The sequence below is a fragment of the Oncorhynchus keta genome, chromosome 16, assembly GCF_023373465.1.
Source record: "Oncorhynchus keta strain PuntledgeMale-10-30-2019 chromosome 16, Oket_V2, whole genome shotgun sequence".
Taxonomy (NCBI): Eukaryota; Metazoa; Chordata; class Actinopteri; order Salmoniformes; family Salmonidae; genus Oncorhynchus; species Oncorhynchus keta.
Window position 1 is genome coordinate 14,601,236 of NC_068436.1, and position 27,908 is coordinate 14,629,143.

Genomic DNA, 27,908 nt, shown 5'->3' on the forward strand with positions numbered 1-27,908 from the left:
ATACTGAACTTTCTAGAGCGTCAACTTGAAACTGTTATGTAGCTTATGATACCAACATTACACGTGTTGACATCCGTGGACATTGACATTAACGTTATTTTATTCTTAAAAAATGAAAACAATATAAGGCCACAGGTAATGAAACAACTTTATTTATTGAATCTTCCAGTAGAGACTTGATATTCATGGAATAAAAATGCTTTCTGGGAGTACTACTCAGCAAAAACAGCACAAAGAAAAAAAAATAAAGAAAAAAAAGATGAGGCAACAATCCGTGAAAGTGCAGATAACAAGAAACAACAAGAAAACATATTCAAAAAATACAAAAATCAATACAACTTGTAATAGCGGATGGGTTTTTCTAAGCCTACAATAATTGAAAGACAAAAACAGTCTGCATTTTTTTTTTAATGATCCAATTTGTAAGTCGCTCTGGATAAGAGCGTCTGCTAAATGACTTAAATGTAATGTAATGTAAAATCATATATTAGGGCCATCAGTAATTTACTCACCAGTGAAACTACTATTTTTTTTTGGTCAACAAGTTCTGAAGGATGCCATTACGTGTCATAATGTCCATAAACCCTGGCGGTCAAACAGAGAAATGGTTCCAATCGTTATTCTCCACCAGTCCTTATTTGAAGTGTTTCTAAAATCCCCTATGGGAAAAATGATTGGAACCATTTCCCTGTTTGACCACTAGGTTTTATGGGTATTATGACACCTCCACTGTGGGGCTCTATGTGACTCTACAATTGATTATTTTCTTTTTTTGCTGTACCATGCACAGCTAGGGTCAAACTGAACTATCATACGCTTGTGCCCGTCTCTGTCTCTGTCTCATGTCATTCTTCTGTCACTACCTAAACAAGCCAAATGGTGATTTGCTACACTAAACCAAACTACGCGTTTGCAAAACTGACTGCACAGCACTTTGATCTAATGTTGAGTATGCCTAAAACACGATTCAAGTCGTTAAGTTCAGTTGTAACACGGGTGTAACACAAGAGAAGTATTTATTTATGTACAATTTTTAAAAATCTTATGTCCTGTGAGCACAATCCCACAATGCCCACCTCACTCTCCCACCCCGCTCCCACGGACGCCCTCTCCTGATTTCTCCTCATGACAGGGTTTGTAAATAATCTAAAGGGATTTTATGTAGGGGTCTTTTTCTTCAACTCTTTTTAATTTGCCAAAACCTTTTAAAAAAACAAAAAAATGTAGTTTCTGGAGAGACATTTGTATTTACTGACCTCAGTATCTTCCTACGTTCTAAATATGTTCATAAGAAACATAATATTTCTACATTTTTTCATCCATATTGGTTGTCTTTCAATCCTTCCAATTCTGTACACATTTTTCTTTGTAGCAACACATGAAACTGGCTTTATGGGTTTCCAATGTTAACCCAAAAAACAGGGGAAGGGGAAAGAAAGAGGGAAAAACTGCCAGAACAAGATCAGGGACCCATATTCACGTATTAGAGTGCTGATCTATGTTCAGGTCCCCCCAGTCCATGTACATTTATTCATTATGATCTAAAAGGCCAAACTGATCCTCGTTCAGACTCTTTCTGAATATGGGCCCCATATGAGGAGGATACTTTGCGTAATGCTAAATTGATGATTAGTTTATAATGATTCGAGTCTGATTGATAATTATTACAGTTGGTCACAAAGATCAAGTATCTTCCAGATGCTTCTATCTTGCCCCCCCCTCCCCCCCACACACACACATCCCAGTCTGCAATGTGCCCAATACAGTAAATAAACTGAATTTCCAATTTTAATTTAGATTCTCGTAAAATTCCAGTTTACTTCCTGAATTGACTGATTTCAATTAGAATTGACCCCCAACCTGAAACCCACCCATCCCACTGGAACCTAAATGCTGGGTTTGGACAGCCCTGGGGCCTGGGGAAAGTCTAGGACACGGAGGAGATGGGGTTGTGGGGGGAGCCCATCTGGGTTAGCACCTTGTCCAGCCACTGCAGAGGACCGTGCAGGTGGATCTCAATCCAGCATGGGGTGCTGGTCACGTCCTGGCGGTGGTACTCTGCACCCCAGCCCTGGGAGAGCAAGAGGAAGAGCGATATACTCTTTAGGGACAGGTATTATCATCATGGTTCTTTCAATCGTATTTCCTTTATTCTTTGAATTTTCTCGTCTTCATCTCATGACCCCATCATTCATTCTGAACCATTTAACATTATATTCTCTATATTATGGGATGTATGTCTATGACGGTTACCTTGACGAAGCTCATGCGGATGGTGCACATCTTGGTCAGCTCGTAGACAGCTTCAAACCCGTGGTTGACGGACTGGGCCAGCAGCTCAGCAAACTCCTGGTTGTTAAAGATCTTGAGGCTGCAGCCGCTGGGGATCTTACAGACGGTGGTGGGGTGGAAGCCATGGTGGTAGTTACAGTTCCGACTCTGGACGAAGATGCTGCTGTCACTCAGACATTCAGCATACACTTCACCACCCACATAGTACAGGTGGACTCCTGGGGAGAGGGGAAGAGAGGGTTACATGGGACTAGAATGGAGTAGAGTACAGTAGATTAGAATGGAATATTCTTACCCGTGGCAACTTGCTTGGATTCTTAATTTGATCCATTAAAATGCTGATTGGACAGCACCACTCCTATTTAGCCACAGCCCATAACACACTGTATCTGAGCAGCTTACCGATCGCTGCAGCTGTACATAGCCCATCTGTAAATAGCCCATCCAATCTACCTACCTCATCCCCATATTGTTTTTATTTACTTTTTTGCTCTTTTGCACACCAGCATTTCTACTTGCACATCATCATCTGCACATCTATCACTCCAGTGTTAATTTGCTAAATTGTAATTACTTTGCTACTATGGTCTATTTATTGCCTTACCTCCTTACTCCATTTGCACACACTGTATATAGATTTTTCAATTCTGTTATTGACTGTACTTTTGTTTATTCCATGTGTAACTCTGTGTTGTTGTTTTGTCGCACTGCTTTGCTTCATCTTGGCCAGGTTGCCGTTGTAAATGAGAACTTGTTCTCAACTGGCCTACCTGGTTAAATAAAGGTTAAATAAAAAAATAAACACTGACACTAACAATTGAACTAGTCCTGTGGACAGTGTGTCCATGGCCTTATATTTGGGATAATATAAGGCAATATAACTGTTCCCATCCATGGCCATTTTTACCTTTGCCAATGTGTCGCCGGGTGTTCTCTATGGTTGAGTTGCGGTTGACGTTGGAGAGGAGGCCCAGGCAGAAACGGTTGCGGTTGTTGGACGGGTCGGTGAAGCCGTCGACCAGGACGCTGGTAGAGTTGGCCTGGAACGCCTCGCCCACCCGGTTGTTCAACTCGTAGTACACTATAGAGCACCAGTGTTTAGGTTCCTCGTAGGCCACCGGCTGAACATCTAGGAGAAAGGGAGGAGAGGAGACAGGGATGAGAGGAGACAGGGATGAGAGGGAGGTTGTTCAGCTTGTCGTACACTATGAAGCACCAGTGTTTGTCCTCCTCGTAGGCCACCGGCTGAACATCTGTACAGGATGTCAAACACACACAGAAAGGGTGAGATGTGTGTATAATCAGACACACACACTCAGGCACACACACACACACACACACACACACACACACACACACACACACAGTGAGACATTTAAGCACACATGCACGTGCAGATTGACTGGAGTGGCTCATGAGCATCAAGCCTTCTGTTCTGATAAAGTTCAAGTCTGTCTGTCTAGTCTGACTTTGAGCTGCAGTCTGATATAGCAGATGTTCATCTTTCATCTCCTTCCTTTACTAGGATTAGAGAAAAAAATGGTGATTTGTATGTCGATGACAAAACGTGGGAAAGGTGTATGAAATGTGTGGTATGTGACATTAAGTCTCACACAGAGAGCTATAGGTCATGTTTGCATACAACAGAAACAGAAAATCAATGCTGACAAATCCATCCAACCCCAGTAGACTGACTGTGGTCAGACTTGATCAAATACGGTCCACTGACTGCGGGCAGTCTAGTCTGGTCTGGGATCAGTATTTACTGAGTCAAGCAGTCAGTCAATAGACCAAGCCGGTGCCCGCCTGGTGCCGTCTCTCTCTGCCCGATATCTTGGGTGAGCTTTATGCCAGCTGGCCCCCTCTCTCTAAGGGAGGGAGGGAGAGTTTATCCAAGCGGCATACTCCTCCCTAACATCCTCTGCTGAGAGTAGCGGCCATCAGGTGTATTTGGTCTATGCTTTTCCTCGATCCATCGGCCCGGCCCACAATGGAAACGGCCCGGACCTCTAGAACACTACATAGGATGCAGCTTGGGGAAGGTCAGAAAATTCCCCAATCGCCACTTCCAGGGAGTATTTCTCCACACCCATTGCAATATCAATCTGTGTGGGTGGGGATACTACTGTGACTGGATGCGTAACAATTATATAGGGAGATTGGTAGGGAGATTGCAATAGTGGTTTTAGCGAGCGTAAAACAGTTTGTACAATTCTGCCCAATACCGTGGCTGCTGAAAGTATCCACAGACTGTGTACTGTAGACACTTCAAAATTGCTTCAACTTCAAAAGTCAAACCCCTTTGACACATTATCTTTTGCCATGTAAACAGCCTGCATGACTGGTGACATACATGACTTTTGCGTATGGACTGGCTGTTCAGATGTGTGATGTGTAGGAATGCCAGATCTCCACAGCAACTAACGATTGACTGAACCACAGTTGAGGTAGGTGGTAGCAAACAAGGGTTCTCAACAATTTTTTTTTTTTTTTAAACAAGTGTTTCAGATATAAAAGTTGGATGTAATTAGTGAGGCCAATTCTTAACGAGCTTTCAGTTAATTACCACCGGCAGAGATGATGTCAGCCAGAAGCTTTTAAAGGCCTCGTAAAAACTGCTCTGAGACCATACTTAATTGGCAGACTCTCTGATCTTTCCTCTGGGTTGCATGTATAGACTGACGCTTTTGTGTTCATCATACTAAAATCTAAAAACCTAATGCCTCAAAATGGTGTGAGATGCTCTGCTTTTCTGAACATGGATACGCATTCATGTTATTTTCCATTTACCCTGCATTAATGATCATATAAAATTCCCTTTTAATTGAATATATGAAGGAAATTGTTTTTTAGCTAATCTTTTCCAACTCATGATGTGCAATTTTGAAGGTGATCCCATGAATCACCCCTTATTTTAACAGAGGGATAAAGCACCTAAATCCATTTTTCTTACTAGCTTTACAGCAAGCATGAGAACTTTAATGAACACTGCCACAAACCCCAACAACCACGAATACTTTTCAAGTGTTACTTTCAACTACATCGCCTATTAAAACTGAGTTTGATTCACCACGACAAATAAAAAGCAGTGTGTCATGGTTGCGTACTTGTACCCAGAAAACCCCTTGCACCTGTAGTACGAGCTGGTGGGGCGCTGACCGCTCTAAGAGGGTGATGTCACAGCTGATTACCTGGCCTGTTACTGATCTCCAGGGGCAACGCGGGGACCATCAGGTTGGTGTCCATGGGCTGAGGGCAGTCCTGAGTCATCCGCTCCTCTGGGGGCAAGTAGGCTGGAGGGGGGGTCTCTGGAGGAGGGCAGGGAGAGGGGTGAGAAGGGGTTTAAACCAGAGAGAAAGAAGTCTTCCAACTGTCACTGTATACTGAACATTGACTTACCAGCTTTATCTGTTTTAGAGGCTTTGGTTTAGTCCAACATGCTGACAAAAACACCTTTACCTACACCAGAGTTTCTTAAAGTCCTCGTGACCCCAAGGGGTGTACGTTTTGGGTTTTGCCCTAACACTACACAGCTGATTCAAATAGCCAACAGACTTTGATCATTTGAATCAGCCCTGTAGGGTTAGGGCAAAAACTCAAACGTGCACTCATTGGAGGACCGAGGACCGAGTTTGGGAAACGCTGACCTACACAGTACAGCTACCTGAATATTCCTGTCATACGTCCTTTACTTACCGTCATCAACAACAGTAAGTCTATTGCTGCTTAGCCTATTCCATTGTTTATATTGGATCAGCCATTTGCCAAGCACACACATATACACTGAGTGTCCAAAACATGATGAACACCTGCTCTTTCCATGACACAGACTGACCAGGTGAATCCAGGTGAAAGCTATGACCCATTATTGATGTCACTTGTTAAATCCACTTCAATCAGTGTAGATGAAGGGGAGGAGACGGGTTAATAAGGGATGTTTAAGCCTGGAGACAATTGAGACATGGATTGTGTATGTGTGCCATTCAGAGGCTGAATGGGCAAGACAAAAGATTGAAGTGCCTTTGAACGGGGTATAGTAGTAGGTGCCAGGTCAAACATTTTTGAGTGTGTCAAGAACTGCAATGCTGCTGGGTTTTCAAGCTCAACAGTTTCCTGTGTGTATCAAGAATGACCCACCACCCAAAGGACATTCAGCCAACTTGACACAACTGTGGGAAGCATTGGAGTCAACATGGGCCAGCATCCCTGTGGAAAGCTTTTGACACCTTGTAGAGTCCATGCCCCGACCAATTGAGGCTGTTCTGAGGGAAAGGGTCTGCAACTCAATATTAGGAAGGTGTTCATAATGTTTTGTACACAGTGTAGATATCCAACAGGGTGATGGCATAATTTAATACATTGTTACCACACTAACCGTTATAAAAGTTATTAGTGAATTGTACCTGGCATCTGACCTGGCGGCTCACCTGGCATCTGAAATGGGCTACCTGGGTCAGAGCTGGTGGGGGAGTGGGGGAAGGTTGCACTGCTGCCACTACCAGGGGAGCCGGGGTAGCTGTTCCCCCCAGGGGAGTGTGTCTGTGTCTGGGGGAAGTTCATCTGGGTGTTCGCCTGGGAGAAGGACTCTGGGAAGGTGGCGTTCTGGGGCATGTGGGGCTCGTTCTGGTGCAGAGGGTTGCGGAAGCGTGGTAGCATGCTGTGTTTGGCATTGAACTCACTATTCCGCGGGACCAACACCGGGGGCAGCACTGAGACAGAGGGGAAGGAGAGAGGACATCAGGGTCATGTTCAGTTGGCATGAAACCAAAGAAAACAGACAGAAACATGGAGGGACAACCTGGACTTGCCCAATAAGAAATACATTTTGTTTTCTGCTGTGAAATGTTTTCTGTTGTGTACTCTAATGAACACGACCCAAGGTTAGTTACAGAAGCAGTTTCTGTATCTCTATACTGCTTTGAATGGTAAGTTATGGCCCGATTCTGCACAAAATGGCTACAGGGTCTCTTGCACCATAGATAGACACTATATAACACATTCATAATAGGTGAGGCCAGTTTACGTTTCAAATGAAAGGCACATCCAAATACACTCTGCTCTATAATCAATATTCCAATCATTAAATATTCTAGCCTTTACAACTCTCAGCAGACCTATTATTATTCCCCATTTAGTTTCATTGAGATGTTCAGAGCCTTTTTAGTTGAATACCTGCTATGATGCAAAGGCTGACCCTGCTAGCAAGGGTATTGTGGGTAGCGAGGGTAGGGGGTTAGCCCTCTCTTTGTGTCCCTAAGCCCCATGAGTCCAGTTAGCGCGCACACACACACACACACACACACACACACACACACACACACACACACACACACACACACACACACACACACACACACACACACACACACACACACACACACACACACACACACACACACACACACACAGCCAGGAAGGACAGAGTTCTTTAATTATAGCATCATAAAATGCCTCTCTCTTTCTCTCTTTCCCTCTCTTTCCCTCCTCTCTCTCTATTCGCTGTGCACATTTGCAGATGCCCCTGCATTTTTGGAATTGCAGCTTGCAGCGTGTTGGTTTAGCCAGCAGTATTTGGCCTCTGTACCAGACATCCTGTTCAGAGAAAACATCTCTGAGGTGAGTCAGTCCATTTATGAAGAATCTATCACATGGAAAAAAATATGATTGTGGCTGGATGGTAATGTGAGGTCCATTCAGAGGTAGATCAGATATAAACCACTAGAGATCTGTTCCATGAATATCCACAAATAGGTAATAAATATATCATTACAGTTTTTTTCGATTGCTAAACGACAGTGGGCACAACTGGAGTCACATGTGCAAAACTCTAACTACAGTCTGCACTACCAACAGTCACCTGAGCTAAACAGTTCACATCACCTGCAAAACTCATTCCAAGCAACACAACTCTTAACACATGGCTCAAAACACGCTCAGTGCAGCCAAACACTATGCACAACCCTCACTGAGATAACACACACTGTCACTCAGAACACACTGAGAGTAAAAACACTAGCATCAAACACCAATACAGAAAATACAAACTTTTAATCTTTACAGTTTGAACAATTTCAGTGACTTCATACAAAGTAATATTTTCTTCAAAGAAAAGAGTGACATTCTTTCACATGATTTTTTATATTTTTTAGAACATAACAATTCTTTAAGGTAAATGAAAATTAGCAGTTTGCTTCAATAGTCTGTAGTAATTTACGGAATTACAGTAATGAGAAAAAAAAGGTAGAAACTAAAAGTACATACTGTAATTCAAACAAATAATTGAGGGGCTAATCCTGCCTCTCTCTAGCATCAGGCCACAGGTTTTCTTCAACATCACATCTAATGTTTTCTCTTGCCATGCACCTGGGGAAGAACCTTCTGGAGTGCCTTATCCATCCCTGGCAGTCCTCTGGACTCGTGTCCTCACATCCGGCACGCATGGCTTCCAAAAGAGACATTTGGTCATGTGGGTGGTGACCAAACACTTTCCACCTCCAGGCAGAGAAAAACTCCTCTATTGGGTTGAGGAAGGGTGAATATGCAGGCAGGTACAAAACCATAAATCTGTGATGTGCTGCAAACCAATCTGTGACAGCTGCAGAGTGGTGAAAAGCAACGTTATCGCAAACTATGACAAAAACTTGGGGGGTTTCTTTCTGGCTCCCCCTGTTCTGCTGGCACTAGCTGAGCATAGAGCTGTTCTAGGAAAGCTATAAGCCTTTCTGTGTTGTCTGGGCCAATGAGTGGTGTGTTGAGAAGCAAACCATCATTGGCCATTGCAGCACACATGGTGATATTTCCCCCCCTTTGGCCTGGAACCTCCACAGTGGCCCTTTGACCTATAACATTCCTTCCTCTGCGCCGTGTTTTGGCAAGGTTAAATCCAGCTTCATCGATAAATACAAATGAATGTGGTCTTTCCAGTGCTTCCACCTCCATTACTCTCTGAAAAACAGTAAGTGCACAGTTTTACTGTAGAAATGCTAGTGTTTTTTTTTTTTACAGTAAATATTTTGTATAGCTGTGTACGTAACCTCAGATGTCTTACCTGGACATATTGGTATCTTTGCTCTTTTACCCGTTCACTGTTTCTCTCGAACGGTACAGTGTATAACTGTTTCATTGTAACTTGGTGTTTCTTTAGGACTCGAGCAATAGTTGTTGTGCTGACAGAATTAACATTTTCAAATATATCATTATCAGACAGCACTCTATCTTGAATCTCCCGCAGTTTTATTGCATTGTTGACAACAACCATGTCAACAATAGCATTTTTCTGCGCATCTGAAAATATTTTTCCTCTTCCCCCTGTTGGGGCCAGCCTTTGGGTCCTGTTGTAAAAATATATTTTACAGTCAAACTTACTGTAATATATATCTGTGTAAATATTCTATAATTGCAATACAAAATAGATTCCTGTAATGTTTTCATTTACTGTAAGGATGTAACTCTCACCTGTTTGCATGATGGAAAATTCGCATTACAGATGCCACTGTGGATCTTTGCAGATTGGGTTGCACCCTCAACCCTGCCTCTCTCAATGAGAGACCATGGTTCACGACATGGTCTATAAGTGTAGCCCTTATTTCATCTGAAATAACAGCTCTTTGTCTTCCTCCACGCATCCGCCCTCTCCCTGCCACCCTTCTCCCTCCACGAACCCATCTTCCTTGTTCCATTTCCAAAATGAGTCTTTCTGAGCTCTACCTATATATACTGTAATATGTGTGTGTGTTCACTAACAAGTCTAAAACAAGACACCTGCTTAGCCTTTCAGCTGAAATTGCAATCAGCAGTGTTTGAAAGGCACAAGGCTGACATCTATTCAGTTTTGAATGTGTGGTTCACAGTTTTGACAGCAGTGTGTTAGCATTTGAACAAAGTGCTGTAAATCCACAGTGTTGTGCAGGTTGTGGTTAAAGTCATGGGATAAGTGTGTAGAGTTTTGAAAACTGTGTTCAAGCAATGAAAAACGAACTAGAGTTTGGTCCACATGAACTGCTGCTGTGCAGACTGTAGTTAGAGTTTTGCACATGTGACTCCAGGTGTGTCCACTGTCGTTTAGCAATCGAAAAAAACTGTAAATAATACTGAAACTAAGAGTTTTGTCAATGGAGGCAGATAGGCTAGTGGTTAAGAGCGTTGGGCTAGTAATCTGAAAAGTTGCTAGTTCAAAGCTTCAAGCTGGCAAGGTGAAAAATCTGCCGTTCTGCCCTTGAGTAAGGCAGTTAGTTAAACCCCAACAACAACTGCTCCCCAGGTGCCAATTATGTCCATTAAGGCAGCCCCCCACACCTCTCTGATTGGGTTAAATGCAAAAGACACATATCGGTTGAAATCATTCAGTTGTGCAACTGACTAGGTATCCGCTATCCCAATAAAATGCTACAATGAGAAAGATTACTGGTCAAAAGTTGTGTTTTAAATTCTAATTACAGCATATTCTGTTGACAAATTTAGTTTGAATGTAATTTTTTTTCTCCTAGTGAATACTATTGCATAACCAAATCCCAAGGTCGAGTCTGAACCCTGGCTATTGTTCTATATAAAACTAGTGTCAGGGCGTTTCATGTTATCTGTTCTATCCTGGTGTTACTGCTTTGGGACTAGCTCTGTCTGTCTGTCTGTGTGTGTGTGTGTGTGTGTGTGTGTGTGTGTGTGTGTGTGTGTGTGTGTGTGTGTGTGTGTGTGTGTGTGTGTGTGTGTGTGTGTGTGTGTGTGTGTGTGTGTGTGTGTGTGTGTGTGTGTGTGTGTGTGTGTGTGTGTGTGTGATGTGGGGAGGTGTGGACGGACAGGTGCTACAGCCCAGTTGTTAAAACAAGTGTGTGAGGCGGGCATCCGCTCCTCCCTCCCATTGTGTGTGGCTTCCTGTCCCCGTCTTCCTCAGAGAAACAACACGTGTGGTGTGGTGTGTGTGTGTGTTCCCCGGCCCGACCGGCCGCACAGAGCATGCCAAAAACAAAGCCCTCATTCTCCCCCGGCTGGAATTTCCTGCTACACACACACACACACACACACACACACACACACACACACACACACACACACACACACACACACACACACACACACACACACTGACACACACTCGCTCCCCTTCCTGTAGCACCCTGTGGACAGCTGTTTCTGTCTAGTCAGCTGGGCCTCATCTTTTGCTTAGCAGACAGACAAAAGAGGACATTTGATGTCCCCTGTCCATTCGGGAAACAAATATCTTACGGTTTCACATACACCCACACATACACACGTACATACACACGTGCATGCGTATAGGCACACACACACACATGCACAAATACATGTAAGCACACACAGCTGATATTTCTGAGGCATATCTATAGTGTGTGGTGGTGTTTTGTTTCTCCTGACTCTCAGTTCAGACAGATTAGAACACCTGGCTGACACGGGGAGGATATGAAAGGGGGGGCATCTGCAGAAACCATGGGAAGGGGAAAACCACGAGCAGAGACGAGATGCTGGGGTGGGTATGTTATGGGGTTATGTGTATGGTTCACCATTAATGTTTCATGTTCAAGAGTGATGTGAAGGATCATAGGACATGTAGGAACTATCAAAACACAGTTCGAAAGGGGTCATAAATCAAACATGAAGTAAATGGGGAATTGGGCTGGAAAGACCTAGTGGAGAAACTTTTGATATATTTACACAAAACTTAATTAAAATGCATATCATCCTTGATGATAATTTTACGTTGACTTTTCACCACAACATAAACACTCTAATGCTATAACCCCCCCCCCCCACTCACCTGGACTATCCACTCTCTTGTAGTGGTACGGGTTGATGCAGACGTCCTTCTGCTTGGAGCCAAATGGGTACTCACAGCACTCCAGAGCCTTGAGCTCATGATGAGACTGCAGGTCAGGCCACCTCCACACCCTACAGTAGATAACATGGGGTAAGCCCTTCCTGTGGGACACCTGGAGTCTTCCATCTAGGGAGCGAGGGATGGTGACACAGTTACTGGGCTGACCTGGGCAGCTCAGAGCTCTCTCCAACTCCTCCATTGCTCCCTTCTTCTTCTTTAGTTTCTTCACCAGCGCGTCCACGGCTTTCTCCGCCCATTTTTCCTCTTCGTCTCCTTGTTTCCAGCCGAGGAGGCGCTTGACAGCCGGGCTGGTGAAGGAGAACAGGGAGGTGACGTTCATAGTGACGTTCGTGTCTGTCGCCTCTTGCGACCGTGGCGTTGTCGGGACGCTACACGTGAGTGTGCGGGGTTGGGTTTTACAATGGAGAGATAGTCCACTTGGTGAGGGAAAAAGTTGGAGGTTAAAAGCTGCTGTTGTATTTTTTTAGGTGCCACTGAGATGGCTGGGTGGTCCTTGGTGTTCAAAGCTTCAGGACAGAACTTCTGAACAGGACACCTAGGAGGAAGATGGAGGAGATTAAACCAAAGCTAACGAAATCCATAACACTTCTAACATAGACAAACAGATTCCCTTCAAGTGGACAGTTGAAGGAAGAGATATCAGTGTTTCCACTAATCTTGCCTGGAAAGCAACTAGCGACCCTCCAAAGGAAACAGAGTGATTCTCTCTATTGGCAGAACAACATTGGCCGTGCGAGGAGAGAGGGCCAATGATGTCACTGTGTTATGACTTCTGGGAATTGACAGCAGTGGGGTCACAATGAAACACCGTCCCATTACAGTTAGCAGCCATTCTCCAGATAACTTCCTGTACACACGGCCCTGTTACCGTCACATAACCACTCTCAAATGTCACTCAGAGAGACCTCTGTTTCAATATCAACACTAGCAAACTAAGTAGAATGAAGTCATGTATTGGGCATGCATTCTGGGAAGTATGCTAGAAAGGACATTAGATCATAGAACTCTGCCATATCAATGGGGCAGTTACATACAATTATCTGCATTATCTAATAACATTCATTATCCAAATGATTTAGTTGAATTATAAAATACACATAAAACATCAATTTAATTAGACCAACAAAGCAGAATTGTTGAGGTAGGATTTGGCCGCACTTGAAAGGAAACAGAACTTTATTGACTACACTGGGTTTTTATATTATCAAAAGAATGTTCTATAAAACACTCAGCAACAAACAGCTTTAAGTGCAGGAATCAGCTAGCGACATCCAGGCCAATAACAGAGGAAATGCATGGTGAAATTCAGGACAAATGTGCCCCATTCACTGAGGTCCCCTGACACCAATTCACCAGGAGAAACAAGCCCACTCTCTCCTTCTGGAGGGGAAATAAGAGACCAGGGACTCAATAGTTATTTTTCCTTTTGTGGAATTCCGCAGTGGTGGAAGCCAGTAGCATTTTGGTTGAGGATAGTATAGCCTACCCACTTTTCAGGTACCCACATAAATCTCACATTTATTGTGCATCCATTTCATTGTAAACATTATATACTGTATCTATCCACCACAACAGAAATACACACATGCACAAGTACGCATACACACGTATCATATTTTTACACCCACTGAGTCAGGTACTGCTACTATTCCTACTACTACTACTATTACCACTGCTACTGCTACTACTAATACTTCTAATGCTACTACTATTACTACTGCTACTATTACTACTGCTGCTGCTACTATTACTACTACCACTACTATTATTACTACTACTACTACTATTACTACTGCTGCTACTACTACTACTATAACTACTGCTACTACTACTACTGCTGCTGCTACTATTATTACTGCTGCTACTACTATTACTACTGATATTACTACTATTACTACTGCTACTACTACTACTGCTGCTACTACTACTACTGCTGCTGCTGCTACTACTATTATTACACTGCTGCTGCTACTATTACTACTACTGCTAATACTACGATTACGGCTGCTACTACTACTACTGCAACTAGTATTACTGCTACAATTACTACTATTACTGCTAATACTACGATTACGGCTGCTACTACTACTACTGCAACTAGTATTACTGCTACAATTACTACTACTACTGCTAATACTACGATTACGGCTGCTACTACTACTACTGTAACTATTATTACTGCTACAATTACTACTATTACTGCTAATACTACGATTACGGCTGCTACTACTACTACTGCAACTAGTATTACTGCTACAATTACTACTACTACTGCTAATACTACGATTACGGCTGCTACTACTACTACTGCAACTATTATTACTGCTACAATTACTACTACTACTGCTAATACTACGATTACGGCTGCTACTACTACTACTGCAACTATTATTACTGCTACAATTACTACTACTACTGCTAATACTACGATTACGGCTGCTACTACTACTACTGCAACTATTATTACTGCTACAATTACTACTATTACTGCTAATACTACGATTACGGCTGCTACTACTACTACTGCAACTATTATTACTGCTACAATTACTACTATTACTGCTAATACTACGATTACGGCTGCTACTACTACTACTGCAACTATTATTACTGCTACAATTACTACTACTGCTAATACTACGATTACGGCTGCTACTACTACTACTGCAACTATTATTACTGCTACAATTACTACTATTACTGCTAATACTACGATTACGGCTGCTACTACTACTACTGCAACTAGTATTACTGCTACAATTACTACTACTACTGCTAATACTACGATTACGGCTGCTACTACTACTAACTACTGCAACTAGTATTACTGCTACAATTACTACTACTACTGCTAATACTACGATTACGGCTGCTACTACTACTACTGTAACTATTATTACTGCTACAATTACTACTATTACTGCTAATACTACGATTACGGCTGCTACTACTACTACTGCAACTAGTATTACTGCTACAATTACTACTATTACTGCTAATACTACGATTACGGCTGCTACTACTACTACTGCAACTATTATTACTGCTACAATTACTACTATTACTGCTAATACTACGATTACGGCTGCTACTACTACTACTGCAACTATTATTACTGCTACAATTACTACTACTACTGCTAATACTACGATTACGGCTGCTACTACTACTACTGCAACTATTATTACTGCTACAATTACTACTATTACTGCTAATACTACGATTACGGCTGCTACTACTACTACTGCAACTAGTATTACTGCTACAATTACTACTACTACTGCTAATACTACGATTACGGCTGCTACTACTACTACTGCAACTATTATTACTGCTACAATTACTACTACTACTGCTAATACTACGATTACGGCTGCTACTACTACTACTGCAACTATTATTACTGCCACAATTACTACTACTACTGCAACTATTATTACTGCTACAATTACTACTACTACTGCTAATACTACGATTACGGCTGCTACTACTACTACTGCAACTATTATTACTGCTACAATTACTACTATTACTGCTAATACTACGATTACGGCTGCTACTACTACTACTGCAACTATTATTACTGCTACAATTACTACTACTACTGCTAATACTACGATTACGGCTGCTACTACTACTACTGCAACTATTATTACTGCTACAATTACTACTACTACTGCTAATACTACGATTACGGCTGCTACTACTACTACTGCAACTAGTATTACTGCTACAATTACTACTACTACTGCTAATACTACGATTACGGCTGCTACTACTACTACTGCAACTATTATTACTGCTACAATTACTACTACTACTGCTAATACTACGATTACGGCTGCTACTACTACTACTGCAACTAGTATTACTGCTACAATTACTACTATTACTGCTAATACTACGATTACGGCTGCTACTACTACTACTGCAACTATTATTACTGCTACAATTACTACTACTACTGCTAATACTACGATTACGGCTGCTACTACTACTACTGCAACTATTATTACTGCTACAATTACTACTACTACTGCTAATACTACGATTACGGCTGCTACTACTACTACTGCAACTATTATTACTGCTACAATTACTACTACTACTGCTATTAATACTGCTGCTACTACCACTATTGCTGCTACTGCTATAACTACTACTAATAGTACTACTGCTGCTGCTAATATTACTACTACTTCTGCTACTATTACTACTACTACTACTACTACTACTATTACTACTAATGCTACTATTACCACTACTGCTGCTGCTACTACTACTACTGCTACTACTACTATTCCTACTGCTACTATTACTAATAATACTACTACTACTAATATTATTACCACTACTACTACTACTATTAATACTGCTACTACTATTACTACTGCTACTATTACTACTACTGCTACTACTATTAGTACGGTACGGCAACTGCTCCGCCCTCAACCGTAAGGCTCTCCAGAGGGTAGTAACGATCCAAGTCCCGATGTTACAGGAAGGCCATAAAGATCATCAAGGACATCAACCACCCGAACCACTGCCTGTTCACCCCGCTATATCATCCAGAAGGCGAGGTCAGTACAGGTGCATCAAAGCTGGGACCGAGAGACTGAAAAACAGCTTCTATCTCAAGGCCATCAGACTGTTAAACAGCCACCACTAACATTGAGTGGCTGCTGCCGACACACTGTCATTGACACTGACCCAACTCCAGCCACTTTAATAATGGGAATTGATGGGAAATTATGTAAATATATCACTAGCCACTTTAAACAATGCTATCTTATATAATGTTACTTACCCTACATTATTCATCTCATATGCATACGTATATACTGTACTCTACATCATCGACTGCATCCTTATGTAATACATGTATCACTAGCCACTTTAACTATGCCACTTTGTTTACTTTGTCTACATACTCATCTCATATGTATATACTGTACTCGATACCATCTACTGTATGCTGCTCTGTACCATCACTCATTCATATATCCTTATGTACATATTCTTTATCCCCTTACACTGTGTATAAGACAGTAGTTTTGGAATTGTTAGTTAGATTACTTGTTGATTATCACTGCATTGTCGGAACTAGAAGCACAAGCATTTCGCTACACTCGCATTAACATCTGCTAACCATGTGTATGTGACAAATAAAATTTGATTTGATTTGATGCTTGGGGTCATTGTCCATTTGGAAGACCCATTTGCGACCAAGCTTTAACTTCCTGACTGATGTCTTGAGATGTTGCTTCAACATATCCACATCATTTTCCTGACTTATGATACCATCTATTTTGTGAAGTGCACCAGTCCCACCTGCAGCAAAGCACCCCCACAACACCCCCGTGCTTCACGGTTGGGATGGTGTTCTTCGGCTTGCAAGCCTCCCCCTTTTTCCTCCAAACATAACTATGGTCATTATGGCCAAACAGTTATATTTTTGTTTCATCAGACCAGAGAACATTTCTCCAAAAAGTACGATCTTTGTCCCCATGTGCTGTTGCAAACCGTAGTCTGGATTTTTTATGGCGGTTTTGGAGCAGTGGCTTCTTCCTTGCTGAGCGGAATTTCAGGTTATGTCGATATAGAACTCGTTTTACTGTGGATAGAGATACTTTTGTACCTGTTTCCTCCAGCATCTTCACATGGTTCTTTACTGTTGTTCTGGGATTGATTTGTACTTTTCACACCAAAGTACGCTCATCTCTAGGAGACAGAACGCGTCTCCTTCCTGAGCGGTATGACGGCTGCGTGGTCCCATGGTGTTTATACTTGCGTAGTATTGTTTGTACAGATGAACGTGGTACCTTCGGGCATTTAGAAATTGCTCCCAAGGATGAACCAGACTTGTGAGGTCTACAATGAAATACATCCACAGTTACACTTCCAATTGACTCAAATGATGTATATTAGCCTATCAGACACTTCTAAAACCATGACATCCTTTTCTGTCATTTTCCAAGCTGTTTAAAGGCACAGTCAACTTAGTGTGAGTAAACTTCTGACCCACTGCAAATGTGATACAGTTAATTATATGTGAAATAATCTGTCTGTAAACAATTGTTGGAAAAAGTATTGTCATGCACAAAGTAGATGTCCTAACCAACTTGCTCTGGGTCTTCCATTCCTGTGACGGTCCTCATGAAAGCCATTTTCATCACAGCGCGTGATGGTTTTTGCGACTGCACTTGAAGAAACTTTCAAACTTTCTAGAAATGTTCCAGATTGACTGACCTTCATGTCTTAAACTATTGATGGATTGTTGTTTCTCTACTTATTTGAGCTGTTCTTGCCATTATATGGACTGTCTTTTACCAAAAAGGGCTATCTTCTGTATACCACCCCTACTTTGTCACAACACACCTGTTAATTGAAATGCATTCCAGGTGACTGACTACCTCATGAAGCTGGTTGAGAGAATGTCAAGAGTGTGCACAGCTGTCATCAAGGCCAAGTGTGGCTACTTTGAATAATCTGATTTGTTTAACCTTTTTGGGATAGGGGGCAGCATTTTCACTTTTGGATGAATAGCGTGCCCAGAGTGAACTTCCTCCTACTCTGTCACAGATGCTAATATATGCATATTATTATTAGTATTGGATAGAAAACACTCTGAAGTTTCTAAAACTGTTTGAATGATGCCTGTGAGTATAACAGAACTCATATGGCAGGCGAAAACCTGAGAAAAATCCAACCAGGAAGTGGGACATCTGAGGTTTTTCGTTTTTCAAAGCTTGGCCTACCAAATACACATTCAGATATGGATAAAGTTGCACTTCCTACGGCTTCCACTGGATGTCAACCATCTTTAGAAACTTGAATGAGGATTCTACTTTAAAGGAGTGGCTCATGAGACCTATTTGAGTCAGTGGTCTGGCAGAGTGCCTTGGTCTCATGACGCGCGCTCCCGACAGAGTTACCTCTCGTTCCAGTGTTTTTCTGAAGACAAAGGAATTCTCCGGTTGGAACATTATTGATGTTTTATGTTAAAAACATCCTAAAGATTGATTCCATACATCGTTTGACATGTTTATAAAGGACTGTAATGGAACGTTTCAAGTTTTTGTCTGGATGAAGTGCCTGCGCCTCATGAACATGGATTACTGGGCTGAACACGCTAACAACAAGTGGCTATTTGGACATAAATGATGGAACTTTATGGAACAAATCAGTAATTTATTGTTGAACCCGGGATTCCTGGGAGTGGCTTCTGATGAAGATCATCAAAGGTAAGTGAATATTTATGGTGTTGTTAATAACTTTGTTGATTCCAAAATGGCGGATATTCCTCTGGCTGTTTTGAGTTCTGAGCGCCGTTCTCAGATTATGCTTTTTCCGTAAAGTTTTTTTAAAATCTGACACCGCGGTTGCATTAAGGAGAAGTCTATCTTGAATTCTGTGAATAACACTTGTATCTTTTATCAATGTTATTATGAGTATTTATGCAAAATCACCGGATGTTTTGGAATCAAAACATTACTGCACGTAAGGCGCCAATGTAAACTGAGATTTTTGGATATAAATATGCACATTATCGAACAAAACATACATGTATTGTGTAACATGATGTCCTATGAGTGTCATCTGATGAAGCTCATCAAAGGTTAGTGATTCATTTTATCTATATTTCTGCTTTTTGTGACTCCTATCTTTGGCTGGGAAAATGGCTGTGTGTTTTTGTGACTTGGCTATGACCTAACATAATCATATGTTGCGCTTTAGCTGTAAAGCATTTTTTAAATCGGACACAATGGGTAGATTAGCAAGATAATTTATCTTTCATTTGCTGTATTGAAAATAGTAAAAATAAAGAAAAACCCTTGAATGAGTACGTGTGTCCAAACTTTTGACTGGTACTGTATGTTACCCAGAGCATTTTTCCAGAAAATATGTATTTTTAAGTTGTAGATTTTATTGTGAATTTATTACTTTTGTAAATTGTGTCAAATAATTCAGCATTAGCTGTCATTGATACTGTGTTGCCTTACTGAATTTGAAATAAACCATTCACTCTCTTACAGGTTTTCGCGCCATTCTGGGATGAGATTCCCTTTTGTAACGGTCGTTGTTGCATGAAGGATCGGACCAAAGCGCAGCGTGGTAAGTGTTCATGATTTTTATTTAAACTGAACAATGAAACAAAATAACAAAGAGCAAAACGACAACGAACAGTTCTGTCAGGTGCAGAAACACAAAACAGAAAATAACTACCCACAAAACACAGGTGGGAAAAGGCTGCCTAAGTATGGTTCCCAATCAGAGACAACGATAGACAGCTGTCCCTGATTGAAAACCATACCCGGCCAAAACAAAGAAACACAAAACATAGAAAAATGAACATAGAATGCTCACCCAAATCACACCATGACCAAACCAGAATAGAGACATAAAAAGCTCTCTAAGGTCAGGGCGTGACACCTTTTTATGAACGGAACAGGAGAGAAAATTAAAAAGTAATGATACACAACTCAATACAAAAGACAGCTCAGTCACTCAGACAGTTGGTCAGACAGTCGATCAGACAGTCAGTCACTCAGAGAGTCAGTCAGACAGTTGGTCAGATAGTCAGACAGTCAGTCAGATAGTCAATCAGACAGTCAGTCAGATAGTCAGTCTGACAGTCGGTCAGATAGTCAGTCTGACAGTCGGTCAGATAGTCAGTCTGACTACCTTTATTTAATCTGTATTTAACTTGGCAAGTCAGTTAAGAACACATTCTGATTTTCAATGACGGCCTAGGAACGGTGGGTTAACTGCCTTGTTCAGGGCCAGAATGACAGATTTTCACCTTGTCAGCTCGGGGGATCCAATCTTGCAAATTTACAGTTAACTAGTCCAACGCAATAACGACCTGCCTCTCTCTCTCGTTGCACATTCTTTGCGTTTTGCCAGCAGCTTTTCGTTGTGCGTCAAGCATTGCGCTGTTTATGACTTCAAGCCTATCAACTCCCGAGATGAGGCTGGTGTAACCGATGTGAAATGGCTAGCTAGTTAGCGCGCGCTATCTTCAAACTTCACTCGCTCTGAGCCGTGGGGTGGTTGTTTCCCTTGCTCTGCATGGGTAACGATGCTTCGAGGGTGCTGTTGTCGTTGTGTTCCTGGTTCGAGCCCAGGGAGGAGCGAGGAGAGGGACGGAAGCTATACTGTTACACTGGCAATACTAAAGTGCCTATAAGAACATCCAATAGTCAAAGGTTAATGAAATACAAATGGTATAGAGAGAAATAGTCCTATAAATTCTATATCAACTACAACCTAAAACTTCTTACCTTGGAATATTGAAGTCTCATGTTAAAAGGAACCACCAGCTTTCATATATATATATATATATATTCATATGTTCTCATGTTCTGAGCAAGGAACTGAAACGTTAGCTTTCTTACATGGCACATATTGCACTTTCACTTTCTTCTCCAACACTTTGTTTTTGCATTATTTAAGCCAAATTGAACATGTTTCATTATTTATTTGAGGCTAAATTTATTGTATTGATGTATTATATTAAGTTAAAATAAGTGTTCATTCAGTATTGTTGTAATTGTCATTATTACAAATATAAGGTTTTTTTTGTAAATCGGGCCAAATTAATCGGTATCGGCTTTTTTGGTCCTCCAATAATCGGTATCGGCGTTGAAAAATGCCCTACTCTGGTCGACCTCTACTCCAGACCAGTTGCAAAAAAACAACTCGTAATCCAATTCAGATGGAGGATTCCAGGAAAGTAGAGAGTGATAGACTGTAACAGGAACATCTGGACAGACAGGGCTCTCGACCCAGTCACCTACTGTCAACAACATCACACTTGGATGAGATCTTCTGGATTTCTCCAGTCTAGACCTTACTTGGGTATTTCCAAACCTGAGGATCTGAAGGGAATAGGTGTGACTTTCGCTCACAGTTAAAAACGGTACGATTTATTTAGCTATTTCAGTCCCCCCAAAAAACAGGACGTTTCTTCTGTCAATTACCATCATTAGAATCTACTAATCTCCAACCTGAGGAGGATCTATAATGTATGACCGATATATGATCAGAGTTTGATCATCATTACTGTATGAAAAAGGTCAAAATGGGATTGTATTCACGCTTGAAACAGACAATGCTCATATGGGGTTGTCTGTGGACCAGTCAAAATAGAATGGGGCCGGTGTTGTGCCCTACTCTGGACTGTATAGAATGGGGCCGGTGTTATTCCCTACTCTGGACTGTATAGAATGGGGCCAGTGTTGTGCCCTACTCTGGACTGTATAGAATGGGGCCGGTGTTATTCCCTACTCTGGACTGTATAGAATGGGGCCGGTGTTGTGCCCTACTCTGGACTGTATAGAATGGGGCCGGTGTTGTTCCCTACTCTGGACTGTATAGAATGGGGCCGGTGTTGTGCCCTACTCTGGACTGTATAGAATGGGGCCGGTGTTGTGCCCTACTCTGGACTGTATAGAATGGGGCCAGTGTTGTGCCCTACTCTGGACTGTATAGAATGGAGCTGGTGTTGTTGTGTCCTACTCTGGTCTGTATAGAATGGGGCCGGTGTTGTGCCCTACTCTGGACTGTATAGAATGGAGCTGGTGTTGGACTGTTGTGTCCTACTCTGGTCTGTATAGAATGGGGCCAGTGTTGTGTCCTACTCTGGTCTGTATAGAATGGGGCCGGTGTTGTGCCCTACTCTGGACTGTATAGAATGGAGCTGGTGTTGTTGTGTCCTACTCTGGACTCTATAGAATGGGGCCGGTGTTGTGCCCTACTCTGGACTGTATAGAATGGAGCTGGTGTTGTTGTGTCCTACTCTGGTCTGTATAGAATGGGGCCGGTGTTGTGCCCTACTCTGGACTGTATAGAATGGGGAGGGTTTGGGCTACTCTGATAAACCTACATTAGCTTTATACAGAATGTTCTGAAAAATGTAAATGAGAAACCAAAAGTAATGTGATGGGTAAGGTTTCAGTATCACCTTATTAGTCATCAGACACAAAAACTACCAAGCTCGATCACACTTTATCTGATAAATGGTTACTACAAGTCATTATTTGATCACTGGTCGTTGGTTACTACAGGCGACCCCGTAGATCTGTGATAATCTGATATCCGATCCCCCTCCTAAAGGTAAGCCTGACCTACACTTTTCTTTCTTCCCTAAATCACATTAACCTCCCAAACATCTTCCAGCCCAGCAGTCCCCTTCTCTAACCTCTCTTACCCAACACATACTTAGGGTGTTTCCCAAATGGCACCCTATTCCCTACAGAGTGCACATAGTGCTATGGGCCCTATAGGTTGTGTAATATATAGAGAATAGGATGCCATTTGGGATGCAGAGTTACGCCTCTCCCTTACACAAGTAGGGCCCAATGAAGCATCACACAAATATCTGTAGCGGACAGGTCCCAATCTTATCCGCCCTCTGCCCATTTAAGCTGAAACACGCCGCCGTTTACACAAGAGCTCTATAAAAGTGCCCAGGCAGAGCTATCTATCTATCTTCCTTGCCTGCCATTCATCCAGCCTGTATTGGGTTAGTGTGCTAACTGCTGCTAACGCTAACCCTTTGGTGAGTAGTTAGCATAGCCAGGCAGAATTAATGGGAGTCAGAGGGATCTAATAGGTTAGCCCATGATCACATGTCATTGACAAGGCCTGTTAGCCTGACCTGTGCCGTTCCAAGCCTGCGCTAGCTGCTAGCCACCAATCCCTACCAACCCCATTGATCATTTAGCGCTAGCTGCTTCAGTCAGTGCTGTTAATCAATTTAGGGGCCGGGGCTGTAGGATGAGGAGCCAGTAATGATGCTCTCTGCTCTCTCCCCAGAGACGGGGCATTATAAAGAAGTTACATTATTTATCAGCAGGGCCTGGACGGGGCCTCCATTAGCCCCCACTCAATTGAGTCGCTGGCTATGAAGGGAGGAGTGGATGGAGAGAGGAATAAAGAGATGCAGAGAGATAAAGAGGAGAGGAGAGAGGGATGAAGAGAGGTAAAGAGGAGGAGAGAGGAATAAAGAGATGCAGAGGAGATAAAAAGGAGAGGACAGAGGGATGAAGAGAGGTAAAGAGGAGAGGAGAGAGGTATAAAGAGATGCAGAGAGATAAAAAGGAGAGGAGAGAGGGATGAAGAGAGGTAAAGAGGAGAGGAGAGAGGAATAAAGAGATGCAGAGAGATAAAGAGGAGAGGAGAGAGGGATGAAGAGAGGTAAAGAGGAGAGGAGAGAGGAATAAAGAGATGCAGAGAGATAAAGAGGAGAGGAGAGAGGGATGAAGAGAGGTAAAGAGGAGAGGAGAGAGGAATAAAGAGATGCAGAGAGATAAAGAGGAGAGGAGAGAGGGATGAAGAGAGGTAAAGAGGAGAGGAGAGAGGTATAAAGAGATGCAGAGAGATAAAGAGGAGAGAGGGAGGAAGAGAGGTAATAGAGGAGAGGAGGGAGAGAGGGATAAAGAGATGGAGAGAGAGAACAAATAGAGGAGAGAGGGATGGGAGAGGAGGGTGTGTGTGTGCGTGTGTGCATGTGTGTGTGTGAGTGTGTACGTTCGTGTGTACGTGCATGTGCAAGTGTGTCTGAGAGAGAGAGAAAAAGAGTGAACAGAGAGACCGAGGGAGGAAAGAGAGAGAGAGAGAGGGGGAAAGAGTGAGGAGAGAGAGAGAGGAACGAGGGAGGAGAGCGAAGGGGGATGCAAATTTTCGTTAATACACACACTGTCTAGCCTCTCGGCGTAAACCTTCCTCTTCACACAAGAGTGTTCCCTCTAACTGTCAGCTCAGCAGCACAACACAAATAGTGACAATACGGCTTTGTTGTGCTGTCTCCCTCTCACTCTGTGTGGCCTGACCCATCGCCTTTGAGGAGGTGTAATGTGTTCATTAATACACAGATAACAATCATCAAGTACCAAGACTGGATATCAAAATTCAATGAATGAGTATCGATGAATGATCTCCAAAAGGCAGCCGAGAGAATGTGTTTCGACAAGCAAGCCCTCACAAACTAGGCCTAACCACAACACCACAACACCCAAACAACCATTCCTCCCCAGCCTCTACAGTAGACAGAAATAACCAGACAGACAGACAGGAAGACAGAGAGGTGTTGCCCTTGGTGACTAGACACAGCATTGACCCAGGAGGTCTACACAAATCTAGGGTCAGTTATCACACACGCACACGTGAGCACACACACACATCAAATCAAAAATCAAATTTATTTATATAGCCCTTCGTACATCAGCTGATATCTCAAAGTGCTGTACAGAAACCCAGCCTAAAACCACCACATCCACCACACCTCACGTTAGCCACAAACATAACTCACCCCACTGTAACCAACCCATGGGCTATCAATCAGCTATCCCAACTAGAGGTCGACCGATTAATCGGACTGGCCGATTAATTAGGGCCGATTTCACGTTTTCATAACAATCGGAAATCTGTATTTTTGGACACCGATTTGGCCGATTTTTCTTCTTCTTTTTTACACCTTTATTTAATCTTTATTTAACAAGGCAAGACAGTTAAGAACACATTCTTATTTTCAATGACGGCCTAGGAACAGTGGGTTAACTGCCTTGTTCAGGGGCAGAATGATAGATTTTTACCTTGTCAGCTCGGGGATTCAATCTTACAACCTTACAGTTAACTAGTCCAACGCTCTAACCACCTGCCTCTATTGAAGACTCCTGTTAAAAGGAACCACCAGCTTTCATATGTTCTCATGTTCTAAGCAAGGAATTTAAACGTTAGCTTTTTTACATGGCACATATTGCACTTTTACTTTCTTCTCCAACACTTTGTTTTTGCATTATTTAAACCAAATTGAACATGTTTCATTTTATTTGAGGCTAAATTGATTTTATTGATGTATTATATTCATTATGTTAATTCAGTATTGTTGTAATTGTCATTATTACAAATTTTAAAAAATTTAAAACATTGACCGATTAAACGGTATCGACTTTTTTTGCTCCTTCAATAATCGATATCGGTGTTGAAAAATCATAATCGGTCTACCTCTAATCCCAACCATCCCAGGCATTTGGGGTAAGTGTTGTGTTTGTGGTGGTTGGGATGGTCGGGAGGACACCTAGGGCCAACACATCATGAGGGGTCTGGGAGGGGTCGGACATATAGAGAAGGGCTATTCTGAGGATGCCTCTTTCTGAAATGAGAATGATGTTATGGCTGGAATGTGGTTAACTTGTTTATTCCTATAAGGGGGAAATGTCTCTCCAAGTCCACCATGTGCTGTACCAGACTGAATACAGGAGATGTCCACCTATAGATGAACAGAAGAGGAACTGAGAAATGTGCCATTTCCTCTGTATAAGATCTAGGTTAAATGTCTAAGCTAAGACTGGACTCATTTTTACAGTGTTAACTACACAGAAGAATACCTTGTTCTCTGAGATAATGCTGCATATGAATGATCAATATCACTATCAACACTGGGATTTAGAGATACAGTAGACATGTCCCTTTCACTCCTTCTATTATCCTGTCTTTAGCGAACACAACAGCTAACTGTTATCAGACCATTGCAGAAATATCACATCTTTATAACTATGTAACACAGGCATTGCATCACAATCGTTATATCTATTTGAAAGTGTGAATAAAGCCAAACTGTCAGTCCACCATGTGCCCCACCACAACAACAAAAAACAGAAACAAATTGTTAATTTAACACAAACCTGAATTTGACAAGAATGCTGCAGGATTCAACAATTGTACTAAATCATGGACAAGGACAAATTCCAGTCCTTTGAGTAATCTGATATGTCATCTTCAATGATGTCAGGAGATCTGGCCCTGCTGCTCAGGGTCTCGCAGTCACACAGGCTCGCTCTGCATCCATGAGACATGGAACACACACACACACAATGCACGCAGCACGCACGCACACTAACACATGCATGTGCACGCGCGCGCAAACACACGATGGAAAAGATAGATAGCCTATATTGATTATTTAAAACAAGTCATTTAGCAATGAGACACAGCTTCCCTCCAAATGGACACTGACGTTGAGATGAAGATCACTGTTAATATCCAATTAAATATCGCAAATCTTGATTTTGCATCTTGGTTTTGCTGCTAAATGCATGAACATAAATCAAATAATCTGCATGACATTTGCAGATGGAAAGTAAACATGTGTGTCACAAATCTGATGTTGATACTATTTCTGAGTACAAGAGGCCTACATCAGTAGCATATTAGATTTAATCACAACAAATACAGATGGACAGACTGATATCAAACACCATACCAACACAATGCATCACAAAGGTTAACCATCAAAGCAGACTAAATACACACATTGTGCACACTATGAATATTTTTTCACAAGTACGTGTTCCAACTGTAGGATACACGACAATACAATGTTACAAATATGAAATGAATCCCACATTCTACTAACGTTAATTGCCAATCAATCTCTGTTGCCAAATATGATAGACAGAAAAGTTTGAAGCCTCAAAATACACTTTCACTGTCTCTATCCCTTTTAAAAAGTTGCAAATATTATTTTCTTATAAGCAATAGATCTAGTCAACCGAGCATACTCATTCCCCCGTGGTTGTTTATGTTTTGACGGGTGAAAAATAAAGTTTACAGTACCTTATAAACAGCTATCAAGCTCGCTCTCAACGCTCCCATACTATACCGCTGCCTGTCTCTGGTCTCCTCGCACTGGCGTCAGGGAGTCGCTGGGCCGTCGCACCCTCCGCGGAGCGCCAGTATCATGCCGCGGGATACAGTTTGG

At 42.1% G+C, this 27,908-nt stretch overlaps 1 protein-coding gene and 1 long non-coding RNA gene across 3 annotated transcripts; both read right to left on the bottom strand.

Annotated features, from left to right (window-relative positions):
* Positions 1-136: 136 nt before the first annotated feature.
* LOC118378512 (mothers against decapentaplegic homolog 1) lies at positions 137-27,908 on the bottom strand. Of its 2 annotated transcripts, none has more exons than XM_052464738.1 (7): positions 27,764-27,908; positions 12,062-12,677; positions 6,720-7,001; positions 5,484-5,600; positions 3,200-3,421; positions 2,254-2,510; positions 137-2,071 (listed from the first exon to the last, which is right to left on the bottom strand). In XM_052464738.1, exons 2-7 carry the CDS (start codon positions 12,459-12,461, stop codon positions 1,928-1,930), a joined length of 1,422 nt encoding a protein of 473 aa, XP_052320698.1. In that variant the 5' UTR covers positions 12,462-12,677; positions 27,764-27,908; the 3' UTR covers positions 137-1,927. The 2 variants fall into 2 exon arrangements, with proteins under 2 accessions (XP_052320698.1, XP_052320697.1); XM_052464737.1 differs by having other exon boundaries at positions 6,696-7,001.
* LOC127907963 (uncharacterized) lies at positions 8,322-11,023 on the bottom strand. The gene is made up of 2 exons (XR_008065752.1): positions 9,341-11,023; positions 8,322-9,237 (listed from the first exon to the last, which is right to left on the bottom strand). It is a non-coding gene; the product is annotated as an uncharacterized LOC127907963 (long non-coding RNA).